The following is a 26,415-nucleotide window of genomic DNA, read 5'->3' as shown; positions in this document are numbered from 1 at the left end:
GTCATTTATGCCGCATGCACGCAATGTTGTGAATCTTGATTCGTTTGTGGAAAAAAATACTGTGCAATCAGAAAAATCTAAACAATTTGGCTAAAAGATTATCTAAAATAATTTACGGTATTTTGAAGTGCCCACAATAACAATACCGTGCATGTTACATCATATACCATATTACAGAATACCGTCACATGCCTAATATCGAGATCGTACAAATGAAGATTGCGGTTAATCTGAAAATGTACGTTTTTGAAATGTCCTAGTATTTTTTGTTAGGGTTTAATGCGGTCACCCTAATTGGTATTGTTTTTTTGTTTTGTTTTTTGTGCAAGATAAATACTGCTATATATAATAAAAATGTCCCCATGTTAAATGATCAGCTTTTTGTAACTTGTAGTGAAGCTTGTGTAGTTTAACTACTTGTAGTTCCCTATCGAGAGGTCTCTCCTATTGCGTAAGTAGCTTACGCTATGGGAAAACTCAGTTTCTCGAGAAATATTGAAGTCTTTATGTAAAACGCATTGCAGCTGCACAGCAGACAGTAATGAGCGAGGCAGCTCGGTCATTGGCTGTGCTGCGGCAACTGCTCGAACCAATGACGGGGTGACTCTGAACGAGTGACCAATGGGCGCGCGCCTCGTGTTCACGCGCTCAGAGCCAGCCGAAAATAGCATAGCCAGGCTATATAATGGGCACCCCGTCATACGAGTTCCTTTAGATTTAATCTCCTTCAGCGAAGACCTCCTCTTCGCTGGATCCTCCGGATTGTTGGAGTCTTCGCCCGCCGTTGACAAGCCTACAGCAGGACTGCTAAGAGGACGCCGCGCCTTCAGCCGCCTCGAAGCTTTCTGCTACGCCATCCGGCGCGCATCACTATATCCTTTTACTAAGCTACTTTGCAAGTGTTCGCCTTTGCGACACTTTTTGTATTTATTAAAAGAGCAAATTCGGACGTTGTTCCAAATGCCTTCGACCTGCGCCTCGTGCAGAGGCCTTCTTCCTGACAGGGACCGCCACATTATCTGCACTCGCTGCCTGGGACCTGACCACGCAGAAGCTGCTTTCACTGCGGCGGATGCCCCGAATGTGACTCCCTGGGCCTCAACGAGCAGCGCCGCTGCCGCCTCGCCGAATCGAGCCTGCTACCACCGTGCTGCCGTCCATTCTGTTCGAGCCGCGCAAGAAAAAGCACCGCTCACGGAGGCCGCCAGAGCGTGCTTCACCGCCACCCGAGAACTCCCCGCCGCCAGTCCAATTCACGCAGACGGACCAGCACCCCTCCAACAGAGCGGTGGGTCTCATATCGTTCGGCGCGCCAGGGGACGACGGTGAAAAGGATGACATCCTTTCCAATTGGCATCCGACGACTGGCTGGGCTCGGCCTTCGACCCCGCACCGTCGACATTTGCGGACACGAGCACGGGCACCAGCACGGTAAAAGAGTTCGCTGAACGCTTCACTGCAGCGAGCAAAACGTGTAAAACATTACCCAGTCCCCTTACAGGCGGCTGGAAATGTCTGTACAGCAGTCAATGGGCCAGTCACAGAACTCGCTCACCTGCAATCAAACGCCGTTTTAACGGCAACACACAGAAATCACAAGAGTCATTTTCTGCCTGTGTCACTAAGGGTCACGTGTCCACACTAAAGTGCGACTCCCACATATCAATACTGTCCAAACAGTGCCGAATACTTTCCCAGCTCGAGCTGGACGCCCCATAAATGTAGATCGTGTGCCTATTGTCATGTATGCACCACTACACACAAGCACTGTTCCCACAGTTATAAACACTTCCCCAGTAAAAGCGGGAATTACTATAAATGTAGCGCGCGTGCCAGCTGTCCTGCACGCACCCCTACACACAAACACTGTATGCATGGCCAAAAACCCCGCCGCTAGCGGGAGGCTTTATGAAAGTGGCGCGCGTGCCTACCACAGTAGATGCACCCCCACCCATAAGCGCTGCCCATACAGTTCCAAACAGATCTCTGGCTCACGCCACGAGCATCACAGATGCGACGCGCGAGCCAAGAAACTCCCCGCTAAGAGCGGGAAGCTTTATGGAAGTGGCGCGCGTGCCTATTACAATGTATGCACCCCCACCCATAAACCCTGTCGTTTCAAACATTTCTCCGGCTCTTGCTGCGAGCATTACGGAGATAGCACGCGTGCCTGTAATCTCACACGCACCCCTGCACTCAACAAAGCTGCTCAGCGCGTGCCCGCGCCTCTGAGAGCTGTAAGCTCAGTGTTAGCACATTTTCTGCCTGTGTCACTAAGGGGTCACGTGTCCACACTAAAGTGCGCACTCCCACAGTTACAAACACTGTATGCATGACCAAAAACACCCCGCCGCGAGTGGGAGGCTTTATGTAAGTGGCGCGCGTGCCTACTACAGTATATGCACCCCCACCCATAAGCGCTGCCCATACAGTTTCAAACAATTCTCTGGCTCATGTCGCGAGCATCACAGATGTGACGCCACGAGCTAAGAAACTCCCGCTAAGAGCGGGAAGCTTTATGAAAGTGGCACGCGTGCCTATTACAATGTATGCACCCCCACCTGTAAACACTGTCTATACAGTTTCAAACATTTCTCCAGCTGCGAGCATTACGGAGATAGCGGCGTGCCTGTAATCTCACACGCACCCCTGCACTCGGCACTCAACACAGCTGCTCAGCGCGCCACGCTTCTGAGAGCTGTAAGCTCAGTGTTAGCACATTTTCTGCCTGTGTTACTAAGGGGTCACGTGTCCACACTAAAGTGCGCATTCCCACAGTTACAAACACTGTATGCATGGCCAAAAACACCCGCGCCATGAGCGGAGGCTTTATGAAAGTGGCGCCGTGCCTACTACAGTAGATGCACCCCCACCCATAAGCGCTGCACATACAGTTTCAAACAGTTCTCTGTCTCATGCCGCAAGCATCACAGATGTGACGCTACGAGCTAAGAAACTCCCGCTAAGAGCGGGAAGCTTTATGAAAGTGGCGCGCGTGCCTGTTACAATGTATGCACCCCCACCTGTAAACACTGTCTATACAGTTTCAAACATTTCTCCAGCTCACGATCGCGAGCATTACGGAGATAGCGCGCGTGCCTGTAAGCTCACACGCACCCCTGCACTCGGCACTCAACACGGCTGCTCAGCGCGCACCTGCGCCTCTGGGAGCTGTAAACTCAGTGTTAGCACAAGGCAATTTGCCGGTGGGGCCCATACGTCACTGCGACACGGCCCCAGCCAACATTCAGCCCATATCTGTGCGAAGCAAAAGCCTGGGAAAAATCCCTGACATGCCAAAATGGGTTTTGAACATAATAAAACACGGTTACTCACTTCAATTCGCTCAGAGACCACCCCGCTTTTCAGCGGTGGTCGAGACGAAAGTGAGGAAAGATGTGTCACATGTTCTACGCACCGAGGTGCTCGAACTGATAGAGAAGGGCTATAGAAACTGTTCCTCCCTCTATGAGCTAGGCGGGTTTTACAGCCGCTATTTTCTCGTCCGAAAAGGACGGTGGCCTCCGCCCCATCCTAGATCTCAGACATCTGAACAAAGCTTTTATGATTCGCTCGTTCAGAATGTTAACAACCAAACATATCCTCGCGCAAGTTCGCCCCGGGGGTTGGTTTCTATCAGTGGATTTGAAAGACGCTTACTTTCACATTCCGATAGCGCCTCATCACAGGCCTTTTCTGAGATTCGCTTTCGAGGGACAGTCATACCAGTACACAGTACTATCATTGGCCCCCCGTACATTCACAAAATGTATGGACGCGGCACTTTCCCCCCCTGAGACAGCGGGGAGTGCGAATACTGAATTACCTCGACGATTGGCTAATCATAGCACAATCAGAGGATCAGTTAACGACACACAGATCTTGGATTATCAGCCATCTAGAATGCCTGGGTCTGAGAATCAATTTTGCAAAGAGCGTGCTATCCCCCAGCCAGAATATCTCTTCTGGGAATAGTGCTAGACTCAGTGCAGATGACAGCGCCTCTCATCAGAGCTGCGCTCTATTCGACGCCTTGCAACATCATTCAGAAAGGGCGTGCGCGCCCCCGTCAAACGATTTCAAAAAATGCTCGGTCTCATGGCCTCGGCATCAGCTGTACTCCAGCTAGGATTGTTGCACATGCGTCCTCTCCAGCCTGGCTCAAGAGCCGTGTCCCCACTCACGCGTGGCGCTCGGGCCACTTTTTGATCAGAGCGAATCACGGCTGTATAAAAGCCCTGACGCCCTGGAAAGCCATCAACTGGTATCAAACCGGCGTGAGTCTGGGCGTGAACACGCAGAGAAAAAATTATCACGACAGATGCCTCCAAAATAGGATGGGGGCCCTTTACGAGGGCAGGCCTGTCTCCGGCTTTTGGTCAAACCCGGAAAAGCGCCAACATATAAACTGTCTGGAAATGAAGGCGGTCGCCTTGGCTCTCAGAGCCCTGCTTCCGTACCTGAAAAACGAACACGTCCTGGTCCAAACGAACAACATGACGGTAGTTTCGTATATAAATCGCCAGGGTGGACTTAGGTTGAGCTCCCTGCACTCTATGGAGGGCCCTCCATGCATGGCCCCTCAACGGGTTCCCGAGAACCTCCCCAGTGGAGTTTTGAGAACCATCACTGAGGCGCTTATATGCCCAAAAGTGGAAAGTGTTCAGTGACTGGTGTGATACCAAGAGCTTGAACCCCAAATTGTGTGAGATACCAAGTGTACTCGCCTTTTTGCAAGAGATGCTGGAGGCGGGCCGCACACCCTCCACGCTCAAAGTCTATGTGGCTGCCATAGCGGCGTCGCACAATCCTGATAAAGGACATTCATTAGGGAAAAACGATCTAATCATTCGTTTCCTAAGAGGCGCTAGGAGGATGAACCCTCCTCGCCCCCTCGGTGCCAATCTGGGACCTGGCCACGGTCCTGGACGCACTCAAGAGTGCCCGTTAGAACCTCTCCGAACCGTGCACCTTAAACAGCAAAACTGCGCTCTTGCCGGCGCCGCTTCAGTCAAGAGAGTGGGCGACCTGCACGCACTGTCATCAAGCTGCTTGCCTGGAATTTGGACCTAACGACTGCAGAGTTGTCCTTAGGCCAAAGCACGGGTATATTCCTAAAGTGCTCTCCACACCCTTCAGAGCACAGGTGATATCTCTGGCAGCGCTATCGTCCCCAGCAGACTAAAGCTGACACTAATTTACTCTGCCCCGTCAGGCGCTCAGAGTATATTTGGAACGCTCTGCCCTGTTCAGACAGACGGAACAATTATTCGTATGCTTTGGCGGCCGCACTAAAGGTCTCGCAGTCTCAAAGCAAAGAATATCGCGCTGGATAGTGGATGCTATAGCGCTAGCTTATGAAGCCAAGGGCCTTCAATGCCCCAGAGCTCACTCTACGAGGAGCATGGCCTCCTCGTGGGCTTGGTCGAGTGGGATACCCATTTAAGATATTTTTGCAGCGGCGGGCTGGGCCTCGCCTTCGACATTTATCAGGTTTTATAACCTACAGGTCCCCTCATTGCATTCCAACATTCTATCAGCCTGACTGTAGAATGGACTGGAGTATGTATATGCTGAGCATTATCTCCTCCCTTATAAGGTCCGTCCCTGACCGACTTAGAGGATTTTTTATGCATATCAGTACATAGAAAAATGCATTCCAGCATTCTATCAGCCTGACTGTAGAATTGACTGGAGTATGTATATGCTGAGCATTATCTCCTCCCTTATAAGGTCCGTCTCTGACCAACTCAGAGGATTCTTTTTTATTTATTTTTTTTATTTTTTTTTTTTTATGCATGCCAGTACATAGAAAAATGCATTCCAACATTCTATCAGTCTGACTGTAGAATGGACTGGAGTATGTATATGCTGAACATTATCTCCTCCCTTACAAGGTCCGTCTCTGACTGACTTAAAGGATTTTTTATGCATATCAGCACATAGAAAACTCAGTACATAAGATATGTGCTTGTGTTTGTACTATGAGCGCCCACCATGGACCACCTTGGAAGGGCGCTCTATACTATCCCATTATGTAGCTCGCCGTTGGCCGGCTCGTGGAATAATCACATTGCTTTAAGGCTCAGGCATCTGCCTCTGGCTTTATAGAGCGAAGTCAGCACGCACGGTGTTTTACATGGTGTTCCCATAGCGTAAGCTACTTACGCAATAGGAGAGACCTCTCGATAGGGAACTACTCGGTTACTAACGTAACCTCGGTTCCCTGAGAGGAGGGAACGAGTATTGCGTAAGATGCCGTGCTTGTGCTTGGTCAGTTCGCTTCAGTCGATTGAACCTAAAGGAACTCGTATGCCGGGGTGCCCATTATATAGCCTGGCTATGCTAATTTCGGCGGGCTCTGAGTGCGCGCCCATTGGTCGCTCGTTCAAAGTCGCCCCGTCATTGGTTCGAGCAGTTGCCGCAGCACAGCCAATGACCGAGCTGCCTCGCTCATTACTGTCTGCTGTGCAGCTGCAATGCGTTTTACATAAAGACTTCAATATTTCTCAAGAAACGGAGTTTTCCCATAGCGTAAGCTACTTATGCAATACTCGTTCCCTCCTCTCAGGGAACCGAGGTTACGTTAGTAACCGAGTCGTTACTTGAAGATTGAAAAACTATCTTCCCCATCACTGCTGACAATCGACATCAAGTTGGCGATACAGATGTACAGTATGTTTTCTCTGTGGTGATTGTGGGGTGTGCATTGGGCCTGGGTGGTCTTAATGGCATATATAATACAGCATAAAGACTGCACGTTGACGGCATCGCCGTGGTTTATTGAGCATACTCTAATGGCTGTGTTGTGCTTGCCAGGTCATCCGTTATGCATTAGCATTAGCATAATGCTGGACATCACAATGCTTTACTGCTGCTATCCTTGTCTGGCAATTTGTAATTGCAATGAACCACCTTATGGTTTTATTTTTCAACTAGTCATTTTTATTTAGGATTGTTATTATTGTTTTTTTTTATACGTTGTTTTGTTTTATTTTTGTTGTTTTGTTTGGCTGCATTTCATTTTTATGTGTTTGCTATGTTTTGTTATGGTTTGGTTTAATTTTTATGTTTTGCTATCGTTTTGTGTGTGGGTGTGTGTTTGTTTTTGGTTTGATTTGTTATGGTTTGGTTTCATTTTTATGTTTTGTGTGTGGGTGTGTGTTTGTTTTTGGTTTGATTTGTTATGGTTTGGTTTTATTTCATGTGTTTTCACTTTGTTTTGGTGTGTTTAATTTTATGTGTTTTATCTTTTTATGTTTTTGTTTGTTTTTTTGTTATGGTTTGGCTTCGCTGTGTTTTGTTTAATTTGTATTTGTTTTTCTTTGTTTTTTTGTTGTTTTGCGAGAGGAATTTAATTTGGACCAACTTTTATTAGAGATCATTATGTTTTTATATTATCATTCAAATGTAACAGAGAGTGATCTGCATAAGCAGCAAGTGTGTTCATGTTTAAGCAGCAAGTCTGTTCATTCTTATGAACATGTTCATGATTTATGATTTTAAACAGCCGAGCTACAATCAACCAATGGCTCAATCAATGGAGTGAGTTTGCAGCGGTACTATTTGGAAAAGGGGGAGTATTCGGGAAGCCTGTTTGAAGCAGTCATTTTTGTGAAGTTCCGTTAGGTGCCACTAGTGGCACTGAGATGTCACTCTTCACCTTTAACTGTGAGTTGTATTTATTTTGTTTTTGTCTCGTTTCAGATTGCCTGAAAGTTTTCCAGAATTACGAAATTTAACATGCCTTTCCATCAATGACATTTCTTTGCAAGCACTTCCAGACAACATTGGAAAGTAAGTGTTTTCCCCTTGTTTGTCTGTGTTTCTAAATCTGTCAGCTTCAAACCTATTTATTTGTGTATATTATTCCAGGGGCTCTTTCTCTTTCACAAAATTTAGGTGGATATTTTCTCATGACATCAGAAGGACTTGTACTCTGTCTGATGATCTCACAAACAGCATAAATATGAATGGAGTTGTAAACATTCTGTCAGAAATTGAGCTTGCTCTGTATTGGCCTGTTTGTAGGGAAATGATTTTAATTACTGTATCGACTCTCCCAACGACGTCTTTCTGCCCCGTTTTGCTTTTTTAGGTGACTTGCGATGTTATCAGTACCTTAATAGCTAATAGTTATCCCGTGACTTGATGGTTATTGCTGATAAGTTCTAAAATATAGAAAAACTAAAACCACAAGTTTCGTTTTAGACAATTGACTCCCCTATTTGAAATCTTTAAGATGAGTATTTAAGTGTATCGTGGGGCCATTTTTTGCTGTAGTACTTTTGGTGGAACCTTATTGTAAAGTGTTCCCTGTGTTTGTCTGCAACAGTTCTTCAGTTTCAGCCTGTTATTTCAGTATACCTTGCTATCACTTCTCAACATTGTCTTCCTAGTAACTTGGCCTTATGTCAGATTGCATCTGAGAAACGTCTGTGTAACACTTTTGTTTTCCTTCTCTCTTCCTGTGATATTCCATGGTCCTCTTCATTTCCTGTGTAATTTCCACTTCAGTCGTGCTGTTGCATTTTGGCGCTCTACGGCAGCTCTTGTTGTCTGACCTTAAGAAAGTACTTAAGAAATTCAGGAACAGAATGTCCTTCAATAATATGAGAAATGCGCTGGCTGCTCCATAGAAACGATTCTTAAAGTAGACTTGTTAGTTTCAGCACTTTTAAAGGAATAGTTCACTTAAAAATGAAATTCTGTCATTTATTCAGCCTTTTGTCTTTCCAAACCTATAGTACCGTCTTTTGTGGGGCATAAAATGTGAAATCCTAAAGATGATCCTCTGTCTGCTCTCTCCATATAATGAAAGTGAATAAGGTCTGAAGATGTTTAATACATAACATATTTCATAACACAGTTTATAACTGTGGTAGGGCTGAAACGATTAGTCGACATTATCGACAATGTCGACATAAAAACAAATTGTCAGCAAAAAATGTTTGTTGTCGAATAGTCGTCTGATTTTATTGAACACAACATGAGATCTTTTGAAACGCAAATGATGACGCGGGAGAACAATACTTCAGCTCGCACTTGATTGAGAGGAAGAAAGAGCAGCTCACAGTCCAGACGCACTCCAAATTTTCCATACAGATTAAGGTGATATAGATCACAGAGTATTATAATACAAAAATGCTAACAGTGTCGTCGTGAAAATAAAGCATACCTGGTGTTCCGCTTGAGCAAAACTTGCCTGTCAGAGCGTCTAAAAAGGAAACTGCGCCGTTATATACTGTATATAATGCATCCTTTATTAAAGTACAAATAATAAGGAAGCGGGCTGTATAAATAAGCACAAACTCTGAAACTGGCATTTGTCTGTGCGGTCAGAGCCGCTTATATGATTTGCGTCAAAAACAGCGCGAGAGAGTTTCAAACTTCTCCCGGCTGATACTGTCTCGCGCAGAGACGCTCATCACTGGCGCATGCTCGCTGCAGCTAGATTGTGTTTATCATTGTGAAATCAAGTGAACACAAAGGTGAGAGGGTTGAGTCTTAGCCCATTATACAGTGCAACATTTTATTTTATTTTGTTGTCTTTTTTGGTTTGTTTTCTAATTTAAATATCTAAAACTCCTCATGTACGCTTACTTTAACAGCTATAATGCAGAAGAAAAATTGTTTATTGGTGAATTTTGAATATAATTAATTACATTTAAATATTTAAAAATATCAAAAAATCCTTTAGCAGCATATAAGATAATTAGACTTGCTTTTAGAGCAAATATCTTGAATATGAGTATATTTTTTCAGCACTTTACAGCACTGGCAGAAGTATGAACAAGTGGAAAAATACACTTATCAAAATACACTTATATTTAAGATACATTCTCTTAACCTGTTGATACACACTTACTTTTTGAGCACAAACCATGAAAATGACATTCCTGAATTTAAATGGTTGTATTTACTGACCCTTTGGAATATGGACACAGTTGTAGTATCTTTTGAAAGAAGACACTTTGGGCTTTATTTCCCAAGATTCAGAATTAATATATGTTGTTATTTTTGAAAGTTAGAGAAGCTGAAGTTTATAGTAATGGAAATATTTTGTGCTGAACATGTTTTTATAATCTAAAAAGCAATAATAATAGTGCCAAGATAACCCAGAAATACAATGTTCTCAAAGCCACAAGTCTGAAGAAGAAATGAGGTTCCTGCAGCTTTTGTCTCTGTAAAATCTCCGGAAGCGTACATAGTAAAATTAAGGCTCCGCCTTTCAAGATGGCACAAAATCTGACGGCACTGCTCGTCTGCTCGTTATTATGAATAAAACTATGCTGCATTTATAAAAATAGATTTTGGAGATGGCTCGTTTTGTTTATGAGACTCTAATATATAAGATCATATACAGATTTACAACATGAATGCTGCTCAGATTGCATAGTTTGTTGAAGAACGATGACGAAGGGTAATTCTTTCAGGCGAGATCTCATGTAAACAATGGAGAATATATCAATATTTCTCAGATGTATCACTTTTATGGACAGAAAGTGCTATTGGATGTTTTTCAAACGCTTGTCATGGACAATTGACCCAAGTGTGGTGAACTGGATTCATCTTATTGTGATTTCTACTCCTGGCACAAATAACTAAATTGCTGTTTCTGGAGCATTGCTATCGTGAAACAGAGATCGGATATCAATGTTGAACCCATCTGAAAAGATGTGTAATTTGTTAACATTCATTACATTTATAGACGGTAAATGATATTGTAAATGTAAGCAGAGTGACGTCACCACTGCGTGTGGGGGATTGCGTATCAACAAGTTAATGCAAGTCTAAATGTCTTATATGTTGCTTCTCAAGTAAATGTATATTGTTTTAAGGATTTTTAGACGGTATTAAATGGAAAACAAGACAAAATCACTTGATGACAATAGCATTTTTTTGCAGTGAAATTTATAATTAATTAAACAATAAAAATCCAAGCATTTTTCCCCTTTAATGACAATTTAATAATTGTCATTTAGAGGTATTTTTAAAAGCTGATTTTGTCCTCTTCATTGTTAGTAAGCACGTTTAATACAACCTTTTATCTCTGGGCACAAACTGAATTAAGAGTTAAGAGCTAATGATTAATCATTGCAATAATTGCCTGAATAGTCAAATAATCGTTCTAATAATTGTTAGATTAGCTGATTGTTAGTTGCAGCCCTAAACTGTAGTATTATGAGAATCTAGACAAAAAAACAACAAAAAAAGACACATTATGGTAATAACACTACAGTAATTTGTAATGTATTACAGGAAAGAAAAACACCTACCGGTATTTCATTTTTAATTTTAATCAGCATAAATACACATTGTAATAATGATATAGTAATTTGTACTTTATTACAGTTAAGACACTATAATATAATGTTTTAATTTAAATCAGCATAAGCTAAAAACATAAAGCATTCACACTTAGTTTATGCTGATTTAAATAAAAAACAATGCATTAAAGTCTTTTCTGTAATACAGTAAAAAATACTGTATATTTTCACAGGAGTGAAAATGTAAAGAGTCACCGTTTGGGAATAATGAATAATTATAATAAGAATTTTTGGCTGCTAAATTGTCATAAGGAAAATAATTTCACAATTCAAAGACCAAAAATAGTAAGTAGTAATGTAAAATAGTATTTTAATATATACATTGTTCAAATATACTGTGTATACACCGATCAGCTACAACATTAAAACCACCTGCCTAATATTGTGTAGGTCCCCCTCGAGCCACCAAAACAGTGCCAACCTGCATCTCAGAACAGCATTCTTCTCACCACAATTGTACAGAGCAATTGTCTGAGTTACTGTAGACTTTGTCAGTTCAAACCAGTCTGGTCATTCTCTGTTGACCTCTCTCATCAACAAGACATTTCCATCTGCAGAACTGCCACTCACTGGATGTTCTGAGTAAATTCTAGAGACTGTTGTGTGTGAAAATCCCAGAAATATTCAAACCAGCCCATCTGGCACCAACAAACATCTATGCGATTATTGAATCAGTCAATCCTGTGCCAGCAGTGCAGTGTATAAAATCATGCATATATGGGTCAGGTGCTTCAGTTAATGTTCACATCAACCATCAGAATGTGGGAAAAATATTGATCTCAGTGGTTTGGACCATGGAATGATTAATCTTTAGGCTTTTTTGGCTATATATACAGTATCTCACAAAAGTGAGTACACCCCTCACATTTTTGTAAATATTTGATTATATCTTTTCATGTGACAACACTGAAGAAATGACACTTTGCTACAATGTAAAGTAGTGAGTGTACAGCTTGTATAACAGTGTAAATTTGCTGTCCCCTCAAAATAACTCAACACACAGCCATTAATGTCAATTAGCCATTTTCCCTCCCCAGTGTCATGTGACTCGTTAGTGTTACAAGGTCTCAGGTGTGAATGGGGAGTAGGTGTGTTAAATTTGGTGTCATCGTTCTCACACTCCCTCAAACCGGTCACTGGAAGTTCAACATGGCACCTCATGGCAAAGAACTCTCTGAGGATCTGAAAAAAAGAATTGTTGCTCTACATAAAGATGGCCTAGGCTATAAGAAGATTCCCAAGACCCTGACACTGAGCTGCAGCCAACATGAACTGTGACATACTGAAGCAGAGCATGATCCCCTCCCTTCAGAGACTGGGCCACAGGGCAGTATTCCAGCATGATAACGACCCCAAACACACCTCCAAGATGACCACTGCCTTGCTAAAGAAGCTGAGGGTGAAGTTGATGGACTGACCAAGCATGTCTCCAGACCTAAACCCCATTGAGCATCTGTGGGGCATCCTCAAATGGAAGGTGGAGGAGCACAAGGTCTATAACATCCACCAGCTCCGTGATGTCGTCATGGAGGAGTGGAAGAGGACTCCAGTGCCAACCTGTGAAGCTCTGGTGAACTCCATGCCCAAGAGGGTTAAAGCAGTGCTGGAAAATAATGGAGGCCACACAAAATATTGACACTTTGGGCCCAATTTGGACATTTTCACTTAGGGGTTTACTCACTTTTGTTGCCAGAAGTTTAGACATTAATGGCTGTGTGTTGAGTTATTTTGAGGGGACAGCAAATGTACACAGTTATACAAGCTTTACACTCACTACTTTACATTGTAGCAAAGTGTAATTTTTTCAGTGTTGTCACATGAAAAGTTACAATCAAATATTTACAAAAATGTGAGGGGTGTACTAACTTTTGTGAGATACTGTGTATATGTGTGTGTGTGTATATATAATACAGTGGGTACGGAAAGTATTCAGACCCCCTTACATTTTTCACTCTTTATTATATTGCAGCCATTTGCTAAAATCATTTAAGTTCATTTTTTTTCCTCATTATTGTACACACAGCACCCCATATTGACAGAAAAACACAGAATTTTTGACATTTTTGCACATTTATTAAAAAAGAAAAACTGAAATATCACATGGTCCTAAGTATTCAGACCCTTTGTTCAGTATTTAGTAGAAGCACCCTTTTGACCTAATACAGCCATGAGTCTTTTTGGGAAAGACGCAACAAGTTTTTCACATCTGGATTTGGGTATCCTCTGCCATTCCTCCTTGCAGATCCTCTCTAGTTTTGTCAGGTTGGATGGTAAACGTTGGTGGACAGCCATTTTCAGGTCTCTCCAGAGATGCTCAATTGGGTTTAAGTCAGGGCTCTGGCTGGGCCATTCAAGAACAGTCACGGAGTTGTTGTGAAGCCACTCCTTCGTTATTTTAGCGGTGTGCTTAGGGTCATTGTCTTGTTGGAAGGTGAACCTTCGGCCCAGTCTGAGGTCCAGAGCACTCTGGAGAAGGTTTTCGTCCAGGATATCCCTGTACTTGGCCGCATTCATCTTTCCCTCAATTGCAACCAGTCGTCCTGTCCCTGCAGCTGAAAAACACCCCCACAGCATGATGCTGCCACCACCATGCTTCACTGTTGAGACTGTATTGGACAGGTGATGAGCAGTGCCTGGTTTTCTCCACACATACCGCTTAGAATTAAGGCCAAAAAGTTCTATCTTGGTCTCATCAGACCAGAGAATATTATTTATCACCATCTTGGAGTCCTTCAGGTGTTTTTTAGCAAACTCCATGCAGGCTTTCAGGTGTCTTGCACTGAGGAGAGGCTTCCGTCGGGCCACTCTGCCATAAAGCCCCGACTGGTGGATGGCTGCAGTGATGGTTGACTTACTACAACTTTCTCCCATCTCCCGACTGCATCTCTGGAGCTCAGCCACAGTGATCTTTGGGTTCTTCTTTACCTCTCTCACCAAGGCTCTTCTCCCCCGATAGCTCAGTTTGGCCGGACGGCCAGCTCTAGGAAGGGTTCTGGTCGTCCCAAACGTCTTCCATTTAAGGATTATGGAGGCCACTGTGCTCTTATGAACCTTAAGGGCAGCAGACATTTTTTGTAACCTTGGCCAGATCTGTGCCTTGCCACAATTCTGTCTCTGAGCTCTTCAGGCAGTTCCTTTGACCTCATGATTCTCATTTGCTCTGACATGCACTGTGAGCTGTAAGGTCTTATATAGACAGGTGTGTGGCTTTCCTAATCAAGTCCAATCAGTATAATCAAACACAGCTGGACTCAATTGAAGGTGTAGAACCATCTCAAGGATGATCAGAAGAAATGGACAGCACCTGAGTTAAATATATGAGTGTCACAGCAAAGGGTCTGAATACTTAGGACCATGTGATATTTCAGTTTTTCTTTTTTAATAAATGTGCAAAAATGTCAACAATTCTGTGTTTTTCTGTCAATATGGGGTGCTGTGTATACAATAATGAGGGAAAAAAATTTAACTTAAATGATTTTAGCAAATGGCTGCAATATAACAAAGAGTGAAACATTTAAGGGGGTCTGAATACTTTCCGTACCCACTGTATATCCACACTGGCGACCAAAAGTTTGGAATAATGTACAGATATTACTGTTTCAGAAGGAAATTGGTACTTTAATTCACCAAAGTGGTTGCCAGAGCACAGTTGGCATTCAACTGATCACAAAGTAAAGTCAGGACATTTAATGATGTAAAAAAAACAGCACCATCATCACTATTTGAAAAAAGTAATTTTTAATCAAATCTAGACAGCAGCCATCATTCCAACACATTATCCTAGAGTACTCATGCTAAATTGATCATTTGGTACTAGAAAATCACTTGCCATTATATCAAACACAGCTGAAAGCTATTTGGTTCATTAAATGAAGCGTAACATTGTCTTTGTGTTTGTTTTTGAGTTAACACAGTATGCAATAGACTGGCATGTCTTAAGGTCAATATTAGGTCAAAAATGGCAACAACAAAAAAATGGCTTTCTCTAGAAACTCTTCAGTCAATGTTTGTTTTGAGGAATGAAGTCTATACAATGCTTGAAATTGCCAAAAACATTATTCATATAAAGGTGTACACTACAGTCTTCAAAGAAAAATCCACTTTTGAAACAGAAAATCAAAAAGAAAAGGTTAGAGTGGGCAAAGAAACACAGACATTGGACAACAGATAATTGGAAAAGAGTGTTATGGACCATTGAGCTTTTGTTGGATCAGCTAGACTGTAAGGTGTGTGAGAATTGCCCGACAAAATTAGCTGCAAATGGAGGATTTTTTGATGAGAACTCTTTGAAGTAGTTTAAGAAGTTCTGAAGATTTTTTTAAATTGTAATTCTGTTTGTTATTTAAATGTTATTAATGTCCTGACTATACATTGTGATCTGTTAAATGCCACTTTGGTGAATTAAAGTACAGAAAATATTGAGGCAGTGATGTCAGAATTGTCATTTTTGGCAGATGATCCCTTTAATTGAAGGTCATTTCAGATGTATAGATAAAAAATTGGTTTGTTCATGGAAATCAATCAAAAAGAATGTAATATGATGGCCATTTTTACAGCAAAGACACACTTCCCCCTTAATAAGGGCAGAAAGTTATTACTGCTGTATTCAAAGGCTTTAGTCAGTGGAATTGAAATATTCCATTCTGTATGGCCTTCACCAATAATCCTCTTTCTGCTTTCATTTCAGGACACAAACGTGATTACTGTGTGTGTGACTTTAACCCTCATTATGGCCTTGAGCACCAGATGTTTAAAGCACTGAACCCTTGTCCGTCCTGCAGTTTTAATTTTTTCTGGCAACAAACACTGTTGCGGTGTTTCTTTCCCTCTAAGTCAAGCTTTTAATGTGACTGACTACAGAGGCCACCTACTCTCATATTGTTTCCTTTAATCAGTTTTATTCCTAGTGGATTTTAGAAGCATCCATCCACTGAAAAATTAAACCAAGAAAAAAGGTCTGATAGTATTGTCTCTAAATGCCTGGCCATAATCGTGGGGCCTTCACTACAATCTGCATCACCTTTAGTTTAGCATCTGGATCAGTCAACAGTTCATGACAAGAAGTTCTAAGAAATCAAATTGTTTCGTAAGGTCTTGAAAGTTCTGCTAAATAATCTGGTGCCAAACCATGTAATGAAATTAATGAATTAAGTCTTAGCCTAAACTGATCTTGTAACCAATGCTAAGAAGCTAAATTTGGAGTAATATGATAAAAGAGCTTGTTTGTGTCAAATGTCTAGCTGCAGCATATTGCACTGATTGTAGCCATGATAAAATGCATTGATTTAAAGTTAGAAACAGGGCATTACAATAATAAAGGCAAGACGAAAGAAAAGCATGAATACTCTAAATACCCTAAAACTCAAAACATGTCTCACCTTGGAAATGTTCCTTAACTGATGAAAACAAGACTGGTCTAACTTCCTGACATGATATTCAAAATTTAAATTAGGATCAAAATAGATGCTCAGATTTCTCACGACCTGCTGAATATTTGGGACCACCTGACTAAGTGCTGGCTCAATTTGACTTTTCTTTTAAACCATGATATTATACCAGCCTCTGTTTTATCAGTATCTAACTGAAGAAAATGACATCCCATCCAATTTTTTATATCTGCTGTTCAAGATTGAAGTACTTTTAAATTAGTCAGATCATTGGGATTCAACAACAAATACTAATGTAAGTCATCTGCATAGCAATGAAAATGTATAATGTATTTTCAAATCCCAGAACTAAGCAGTAACATATGTAAAGAAAACAAAATTGGTCCTAACAGGGATCTTTGCGGAACACTACAATTTATTGTTGAAGAGGAGGACATCTCATCTCCAAAAGACACTAAAAATGTCCTTTTCGACAAATAGGAAAGAAGCCAATCTGAAGCCATGCTAGATATTCCCACCCATATTTTCAGTGGATCAATTAAAACTGAATGATCAGCTGTATCAAATCCTGCAGTTAAATCAATTAACACTAAAATGGAGCACTCTCAGGCATCCACCACCATCAATAAGTGATTGGCCACTCTAACAAGGGCAGTTGCTGTACATCAGTTTTTCTTTAAAGCCTGACATTTCTCAAAAATAATGTTATCCTTCACTACCTCCAGCAGTTGTTTAGCTACAACTTTTTATATTATTTTAAAGATGAAAGATAATTTAGTGATTGGTCTATAGTTATTCGCAACTGACGGATCTTACGAGGGGTTCTTCAGAAGCAGTTGATCTATTGCAGTCTTTAACTCCTCTGGGACACATTGAAATACATTTTAATAATTTTTCACACTGTGGTTATGAGAATATCAAAATGACCATCTTTTTTCACATGGTGTAAATGAGGATTAAGGGGTAAAATGTGCATGACTGACATAAAAACATTTCTTGAAACTATGTCACAAAAAAACATATTGGCCTTAAAATACATTTATTCTCTATATGCAACACATCGTTTTTGATTGTTTTATCATTTTATTTTTTAGTAAAATAGGACCATTTTCTTGACAGGTTTCATGAGAATCACCCAGCAATGTGCTAAAACTCTCAAAACATCTACACCACATAGCAATGTCCTAGTAACCACCCAGAAAAACAAAGCAATTGCATAGGAATGTGCTAAATACACTCAGAACACCTTAGCAATCACCTAGTTATGCCCTAGCAACCACCCAGAACACACTAGCAACTGCATGGCAACAACCTGGCAACAGCCCAAAGCACCCTTTCAACCCTATTGCAGTATGCTAAAATCCACCTACAACACCCTAGCTACCAGTAGGTAGTGCTCTGGCAACCACTTAGAACACCCTAGCAACCGGACAGCAACACCCTGCCACCCACATTACAGCCATCCCCCTTTAATAGATTAAATCGGATGTCATTGTGCCATCTGTGCGTAACAGTTCAGCTAGATTGTGCGAATCGCTGTGATGTCGCTCAGAGTGCACTGTAAGATTGTGATTACTATCTCAGAATGTTTGTGTAAACTGCACTTCCTCTGTGTGCATGCATGAGTCTGGGAGAGATGAAATCTCAAAGCATATTAATTTCTCATAGAAAATGAAGAAGTTAGCCATGGGGCTGCAACAGTTGTTTTGGGTGAGAGACTTAACTTAAGTTTTGTGGTTTTGTCTAAGAGTCCCTGTATTATGTTAGAATAAATAGCTTAAATTGGCCTTTTGTAGCATTTTATGTGCTCTTATAAGGTTAGTCAAGGTTTCTTGCAAGAAATATTCATCATTTACATTTAATCATTTCGAAGACACATTTATGCAAAGCAATTTACACAATTGAGGAAAAGTAATTTAGCCGACAGTAGTAGCAGTATCACAATACCAAATGTAAACCAGAATAGTACAAAAGCTAGCGCAGAAGTGAAATTGCAGAACAGTAGCAAAAAACAAATATTTATATATTTTTTTTAGGGTATGACTTTATTTAGTTTGTCATGTCCCCTCTCTGACTCTTAGGATTAAATGGCCTCTTTTTGTCACTGTATCTTTAAGAATATGTAATTGACCTCAGATATGATCTCTAGGCTGATCTCTTCACATGTTAAATGAATAGTGAGGGGCCAGGACAACTTGGCCATTTATTGATCTTTGCAATCAGCCGATAACTGTGCCCAGTCAGCCAGTTCACAAATCTATCAACAGCATTGTCAGTGAATGTAATGCATGTTGTCTGTTTTAAAATGTTTTTTTTTTTTTTTGTGAATTCTGAGTATGTTTTTGAGTAAACTGAGCATTTAAATTCTGAATTTTGAATACATTTAAAGGGGATAGTTACAAAAAATTTAAATTCCACGGGTGTTCCACAGAAGTCATCTTTGGAAGAAAGGTTTGGAATGACATGAGTGAGTAAAAGCTAAAAGAATTTTCGTTTTGAATGAACCATTCCTGCACATTCATGCACTCAATTTACATCATTAACAGCCATTGGCAACCCTGCTCTCAAGATCGTTATTATAAAAAAATATATGAATTAATTACATGATGCACCGATTAATTAAGTGAATCAAAATTTACTGATAAAGCCCTCCAAATAAAAACTATTTATTTTAAAATAAAAATAAATAAAAAATACATTAAAGTTACAGTTTGGATATAAGGCAGTGTTATGATCTGGAGTTGCTTCAATTGGTCAGGTCTAGGCTCAGCAATGTTATGCAACACCTGAATGTACTGAAGGACCAGTTTATCCCATCAATGGATTTTTTCTTCCCTGATGACACAGACATATTCCAGGACGTCAAAGCCAAGATTACTCATGCTCAAATTGTGAAAGAGTGGTTCAGGGAGTATGAGGAATCATTTTGACACTTGAATAGGCCACCACAGAGTCTTGACCTTAACCCCATTGAAATTTATTGGGATGTGCTGGAGAAGACTTTACGGAGTGGTTCGACTCTCCCGTCGGTAATACAAAATCTCGGCCAAACTTTAATGCAACTCTGGATGGAAATAAATGTTGTAACATTGCATAAGGTTGTCGAAACAATCCCATGATGAATGTGCGTCCTAATCAAAGCTAAAGGCGGTATTTACGGTATTGGGTCGAACCACTCTGTAAAGTCTTCTCCAGCACATCCAAATGACTTTCAATGGGGTTAAGGTCAGGACTTGTGGTGGCCAATTCATGTGTGAAAGTTATTCTTCATGCTCCCTGAACCACTCTTTCACAATTTGAGCATGATGAATCTTGGCATTGTCATTCTGGAATATTCTTTTGGCCCCACAGTGTACATTACATCATAGACATATTGGGGATTGGCATTTTGGTCATTTTTGGTCATCTGGCTGCTGCATTGCGTATCGTAGTTGTTCCAACAATTTTGATATTGAAATTGCTACAAATATTGAATTGTTTATTTTTTATTTTTTTTACACTTTTTATTTTAAATTAAGTTTTTAAAAATGTCATGATTTTTATGATGGATTTTTCTAGTTAAAGATTGAAAGTCTGGCTCTGGGGCATGGATGAAGCAATGCAATATATTTATTAAATGCAGTGTATGGTCAAAAGTCAAATACAGTTTTAATGTGACCTTTATATAAGAAAATAGTTGAAATCTGTTAGTTAAAAACAAACAACTCTGGGACATTCATTTAAAGTGTGTTTAGTTAAACAAAATCCCATATCCAGATAACTTACAGCTTTGCTGATCACTCCAAACGTGTAAAGGTTCACATGTACCTGCTTTTAATGACTGTGCAATGTTTTTGTTTTCTAGCCTCTGTAACTTGGTATCACTAGAACTCCGGGAAAACTTACTGACGTATTTACCAGAGTAAGTTTAAACCTCACAATGGTGTGTGTGTGCATGTGTGTTTCATTAAAGACAAGAGGTAAATGCAAATTAATATTCATTTCAATCATTTCAGGTCTTTGTCTCAACTTCAGAAACTTGAAGAACTTGATGTAGGAAACAATGAACTGTATAATTTGGTAAGTGTTGACATTTTCTTAAAATGCTCTACAAGGACTAATAATCTCGGGGTTCACGAGGCTTGAAATAGATGTCATTGGTCCATCTCAGTAACCTTGTCTAATTATTTGGGTGAATCTCATGTAAAGGTGTCCAGGTCATATTTCATCCCGATATGTTTTTTATTGCAACATTTATTTTCACATCAATTAATCACATTTCCCCTCCAAATTCTCATTATTGTAAAATTTTTGAACATTTTTCTTTTATTTATTTTCCATTAATGATTCTCAATGCATGCTCTTTACCATAATACAGTAATGTTTTATGGTGTATACTTATGGTGTATTTATATTTTTCTATTAATGTTTCATAAAAAATACTGGACAGGAATACAATACAGTTGTGTTTTTACAAATCATCACTTTTTTTTTATATTAAACAGTTTTATATGTACTATTTTTCACAAAACATTATGACAGTATTTTTTAAATGACAGTAAATATACGGTAATACAATTATTTATTTTTTATTTAAATCAGCATAAATTAAAGGCAGAACAAATGCTAGCATGATTTATAAATACTCTATAATACTTAAATAATATTTCTTTTTTCTCCACATTGCAGTAATAAGGATGGTGGTGGGGGGTGCTTAATTGTCATTATACAAACAATCTTAATGGTCGTAAAAATGGCTTTATGGAAAATATAATTTCCTATTTATATCTCTCCGTTTTGGGTGAAATATGTCCCGGACATGGTTCTTGGCAGGTTTTGTGAGATTCACCCATTTATTGAAACATTGGCATATTCTTTCAGGCTCTGATTTAGTTTTAGGAGGGTGAAATGCTCATTTCCGTGAATGTAAGCTGTGTTGGACAGAGGCAAGCTTGTGGTGGGCTTAAGACAGGCTACATTGGAATGTTCTGAAATGTTTGGCATTGGTCTGAAGCATTCTTGTGCACATCGGTTACAGTCACCTACCTGCCTGTTGCTCCATCTGAACTGTTTAAAACATTTTTTCCTTCAGCCGGAGACAATAGGCTGTCTCATCAGTCTAAAAGACCTGTGGCTGGATGGAAACCAGTTGTCTGACATACCACCGGTAAAGTATTCCTCAAATGTCCTGTTCATGTCATATAAAAAACTGCATGACTGTCACAACATCATTCTTTACCTCATGTACACTAGACTTATGTATCGAAGGACAAATCACCTTTCTTGGTTGTTTTATTCATTGATGTTTGCGTGAGCGTCCTGGTCAAATAACTCATATTTACCTAGCTGACATTAGGGCTGGGCCTTATGAAAAAATTATATCTTGATATTTTTCAGCATTTTGAAGATATTCAAGATATAGTTCAATATTTATGTATTTGCTCATTTCAAAAAGTTTTGAAAATGCTGAGAATATCTTGTTTAAAATAATTAAGGCACACTTTTTTCACTTATGGGTCTTTTCTACTGCACGGTACAACTCGACTCGACTCGACTCTGCTCGCTTTTTGGGGGTTTCCCACTGTGGATAGTACCTGATACATCAACAACTGCTTTATGCAGCACAATGAGCTAGTAGCTAACCGCTAGCGGTCGTGTTATTGTTTGTGGTCAGTAATGTTTGTGTCACGTTTAAGATGATGTCACGGTAGTAGAGGTGGCGCAACTGACGATCAGCCTATAATCCCACCCACATTCAGGCGGCACTAAACTGCAGTGGAAAAGCAAGCTCAGAAAAGTTAAGCGAGCAGAGTTGAGTCGAACCATAACATGCAGTGGAAAAATGCCATTACAGTGTTGCTTAAGTATATTTAATCTGCAAAGTCATTGTGAGTATATCGTAAATGTTTGAAATATTGCCCAGCCCTAGTTGACGTCTTACATTAACATATACATTCAAAATATGGATTGTAACAACAACTGTTTCCTCATTATCTGAGTTTTATTTCTTTGTGTTTCTTTGTGTTTTATATTGTGACATATGTAATGTTACTTCATATCATTTTACATTTGAACAGTATTTTTTTATGTCAAGCACTTACATCTACGCTACTACATTTTGACAATATCCAGAGGCTTTTAACAATGTTGTGGGTGTGTTTTCATGTGGTTGTCTCTGTATGTGCTTGGTTGCATGCATGTTTGCTAAATGTGTACTCTTTGTTCCTCAGGAACTTGGCGGGATGAGAAGCCTTACTTGTCTAGATGTATCAGAGAATAAGTTAGAGCACCTCCCAGAGGAGATGGGAAACCTGCTTTCCCTCACAGACCTCCTGGTGTCCCAGAACCTCATTGACATGCTGCCCGAGAGCATAGGTCAGTGGTCATGCACCGCAGGGCCTGTGTGCTTCTTTAGATAGACAATTAGTTATAACACGTCCAGTCACTTGTTAATATTATTACTGACGGAGATGTGAATGTGTTGTTTTAAATGTGTAGCTGACAATTTTAATCCCCTCGTATCATTATTATGATACATGCTTTTTTATGACATCATATACATTGATAGAATGTGGAACTTATAGATTCTTTAAAAAGCTAAAATGTGATTTAAAATGAAAAAAGAAAAAAAAAACCCTAATGAAAATGTTTTTGTAAAGACGCGTCTATTAAGGTTGCTTAATGTCTTTTTCAGTTTTCATAGTACTCTTACTATATCTGTTCTTCATTAGGAAAATTAAGAAGGCTTTCGATATTGAAAGTGGATCAGAACCAATTAGTGCAGCTGCCGGAGAGCATCGGCAACTGTGAAAGCCTATCTGAACTGGTGCTGACTGAAAACCAGCTGGTTGTGAGTTACCATTACATGTGAATCACCTCATCTGAGTGTACTAACTATGTACATTTATTTCCCTCAGGACTGTGTCTCGTGCCCATCAGTGTTAGAGGAAATAAACATCAGCAGATGTAGAATCAGCTCAGACTTACTGTAAAACATTAGTGTTAAAAGTGTGGGTGGTGTCAGAAGTTTTAAAGGTGAAACCGATTTCATCCAGTATTACTCTTGAATCGGAATTTGAGATCTCAGATTTGTCCAAAGCCTTCTCTTAAAGCAGTAGTTCCTAAAAAAACAATTTACTCGTTCAAGACTTTCTTTGTTCCTTGGAACACAACAGGCGATTTTATGAACTATTCCTATAAGTGAAGAGCCAAAACCTGTTAGGGTCAGGCTTTGATGAATTACATGTAACGCTGGCTCATATTAAGAATACATTAATGAAGTAACTGCATTCAGCCCTCATTATGTTTTAAGCACCTTAATTCAGAATACATTTACTTTATAAAAGAATACTACTCTCATAATGACCACAAAAAAAAACACCTTATTCAAAACAGCGCCATGTTTGATTTTTGACTTGAATGATAACAAGGCTGTGAGGATTTGACTTGCCATCTTTTAAATGGCATCCACTGTATAAAGCTTCTAGATCACATCTCATTATCCACAACATGATGTTGTCTGGAGTTTTTGTCTATGGAAATTTCTTGTAAAGACATATTTTCAGTGTTTCGTCAGCATATCGATACAAAACACTTTAAACAAACAGGCAATCCATTACGGACCATTAGTGGACTTTGCAGATACTGATAACTAAGGTAGTGGAAAAGGCTTACAAATTATTAAATGGCTGATATCACAACTATCGGCATACATTTTTGCCAATAACCGTTCCAAAAAGCAACTATCATCACAATGAACATGTAAAACCGTTATATCGGTCTGCATCTACAATCCATTTAAGGGACTGTAAAGGCCCTGAAATACTTCATATGAAATCGAAGAAGGAACAGTTGTGACATCTGTCCAAAAAGGTGTTTTTTTTAGTTAATTTTGGTGGTTTGTAGAAGCTCGCCTTGGCAAACTTTTAGGAAAACTTTTTACCGGCTACTAAACACCTTCATACTGCCATTGGTCCACTCCATCAGTAGGTTTGACCTGAAGCTCTACTTTCATTGAGGCTGCAAGCTCAAGCTAATTATGTTAACATTGTTCAGTCAGTCAAGATCAGAACATGAACACACCGGCATGTAAAGTTATTAGCAAACTGGTGCAAATTTACCTACAGTACATCTGTATTATCATTCACGAAGAGACATTTTCCAAGACCATGTCATGCATTTTTGTTTTGTGTAATTAGTCTACAAAAGAAATCAAATCTACTCAAATATTAGTGTCCATTCAATTATCACAAGTCATCTGCAGTGAAAGCCATTTACACATCTGCCCAAAGTAAGATATGTCTCTCTTATCATCATTCTTTTGTCTGTATTCTACCCATTCTACTCTTTTATATACTCTTTTAGGCCACGTCCACACAAAAAGGTTTTTGTTTAAAAACGCATCTTTTTTTCTATGATTTGTGTAACTGGTGCATATTATAGCCACATATAGAGTTTTAGCTCAATAGCGTCATGAATGCACAAGGTAAACATTACAAATTACACATTATGTACGGCACATATATACTTTAAATAATCATTGAGTGGTTAAAACAGCTTCTTTTACTGACCTCATGTGAATTCTACTCATGGAATGAGGTATAAAGTCATTGATCAAATTTGAATGTCACATTAGTTAGGCATCCTCGTATTTAAATGTACTTCTGAACTTCTCTCACAGTGATGTGGCGGGTGTCTGAATGTTCTCTGGAAGTATATCGCGGCCTTAAGTCTATCCCTCACAGCCGGGTTGTCTTTCCCATCAAAAATGAAAGATGCCATTACTGTGAATTTGTGAATTCAGATAAGATAATAATGACACACTAAACATAATTCTTCCACATTTTTTCTTTTAAGTATTGATGTTGGAATGTCTGTTTTTTTCTTTTCTCAGAATTTGCCTAGAAGTATTGGAAAACTAAAGAAGCTGTCTAACTTCAACTGTGATAAGAATCGCCTAATGTCTTTACCGAAAGAGGTATGTGATCCTGGTCTTAACTTGAGTTAGGGAGAAAATGTGTGTTGTTAATTGTTATAGTTTAGTTTAACTATTGTTAATAATAAATGCTTGATGGAAACACTGCAATGTGAATGAAATCTCCAATATGCCCATAAAAAACATATATGCTCTCTTGAGGTGCATGTGGTATATGCACATATACAACAGTTAGTTCCGGTCCTCGAATCTGAGACGAATCTGTGACGTTCCATGAGCACTGATGTCTGACACCATCAGCACTCCGAAGCTTCACTGTGTGTGTATCACTCAGCTTGTGTTTGTGCCGTTCTAAACTAAAGTGTAAGAGCAGTGCATATGTGTTAAGAGTTACTGTTTGTCTTTTGTTTTTGACATTACATATGTTAGCCAGCAAGTGGTGGCAAAAGATCAATTTTGTGTGTATTATGAGCCAGTTAGGTGACGTGAAGTGAATCCGCATCAGCTGTTTACATACAACAGCTCCTCGTGATTGCTTACTACACTACACTTCTAAAGTTAGGAAAAAGCTTGTAACGGCTTTAAACGAACAACTTCAGCATTACGGCTCATCACAGCTGAGAAACACAACAGACTGATTAATTATACAATGGGTACTGTTTAAAATGTCGGATGACATTGTGGTTTCTATATTGATCGACTCTTGCGCACCGGCTACCACGAAATAGAGAGGAATACCCCCGCTTGGATGGCTATTTGTTCCACTGAGAAAGCTGACAGCATC

At 40.0% G+C, this 26,415-nt stretch overlaps 1 protein-coding gene across 1 annotated transcript in view; it reads left to right on the top strand.

Moving 5' to 3' along the window:
- lrrc1 (leucine rich repeat containing 1) overlaps positions 1-26,415 on the top strand; it is an 83,895-nt gene that overhangs the window by 33,650 nt on the left and 23,830 nt on the right. Inside the window, exons 4-10 of the mRNA XM_052089690.1 lie at positions 7,708-7,797; positions 20,562-20,618; positions 20,713-20,776; positions 21,789-21,863; positions 22,927-23,071; positions 23,428-23,546; positions 25,590-25,673. Coding sequence (XP_051945650.1) covers positions 7,708-7,797; positions 20,562-20,618; positions 20,713-20,776; positions 21,789-21,863; positions 22,927-23,071; positions 23,428-23,546; positions 25,590-25,673 — 634 coding nt within the window. The remainder of the gene's footprint in view (positions 1-7,707; positions 7,798-20,561; positions 20,619-20,712; positions 20,777-21,788; positions 21,864-22,926; positions 23,072-23,427; positions 23,547-25,589; positions 25,674-26,415) is intronic.

Source organism: Xyrauchen texanus, chromosome 24, assembly GCF_025860055.1.
Source record: "Xyrauchen texanus isolate HMW12.3.18 chromosome 24, RBS_HiC_50CHRs, whole genome shotgun sequence".
Classification (NCBI taxonomy): Eukaryota; Metazoa; Chordata; class Actinopteri; order Cypriniformes; family Catostomidae; genus Xyrauchen; species Xyrauchen texanus.
Note: the sequence above shows the minus strand (reverse complement) of the source record. Positions and strands in the feature narration are given on the sequence as shown.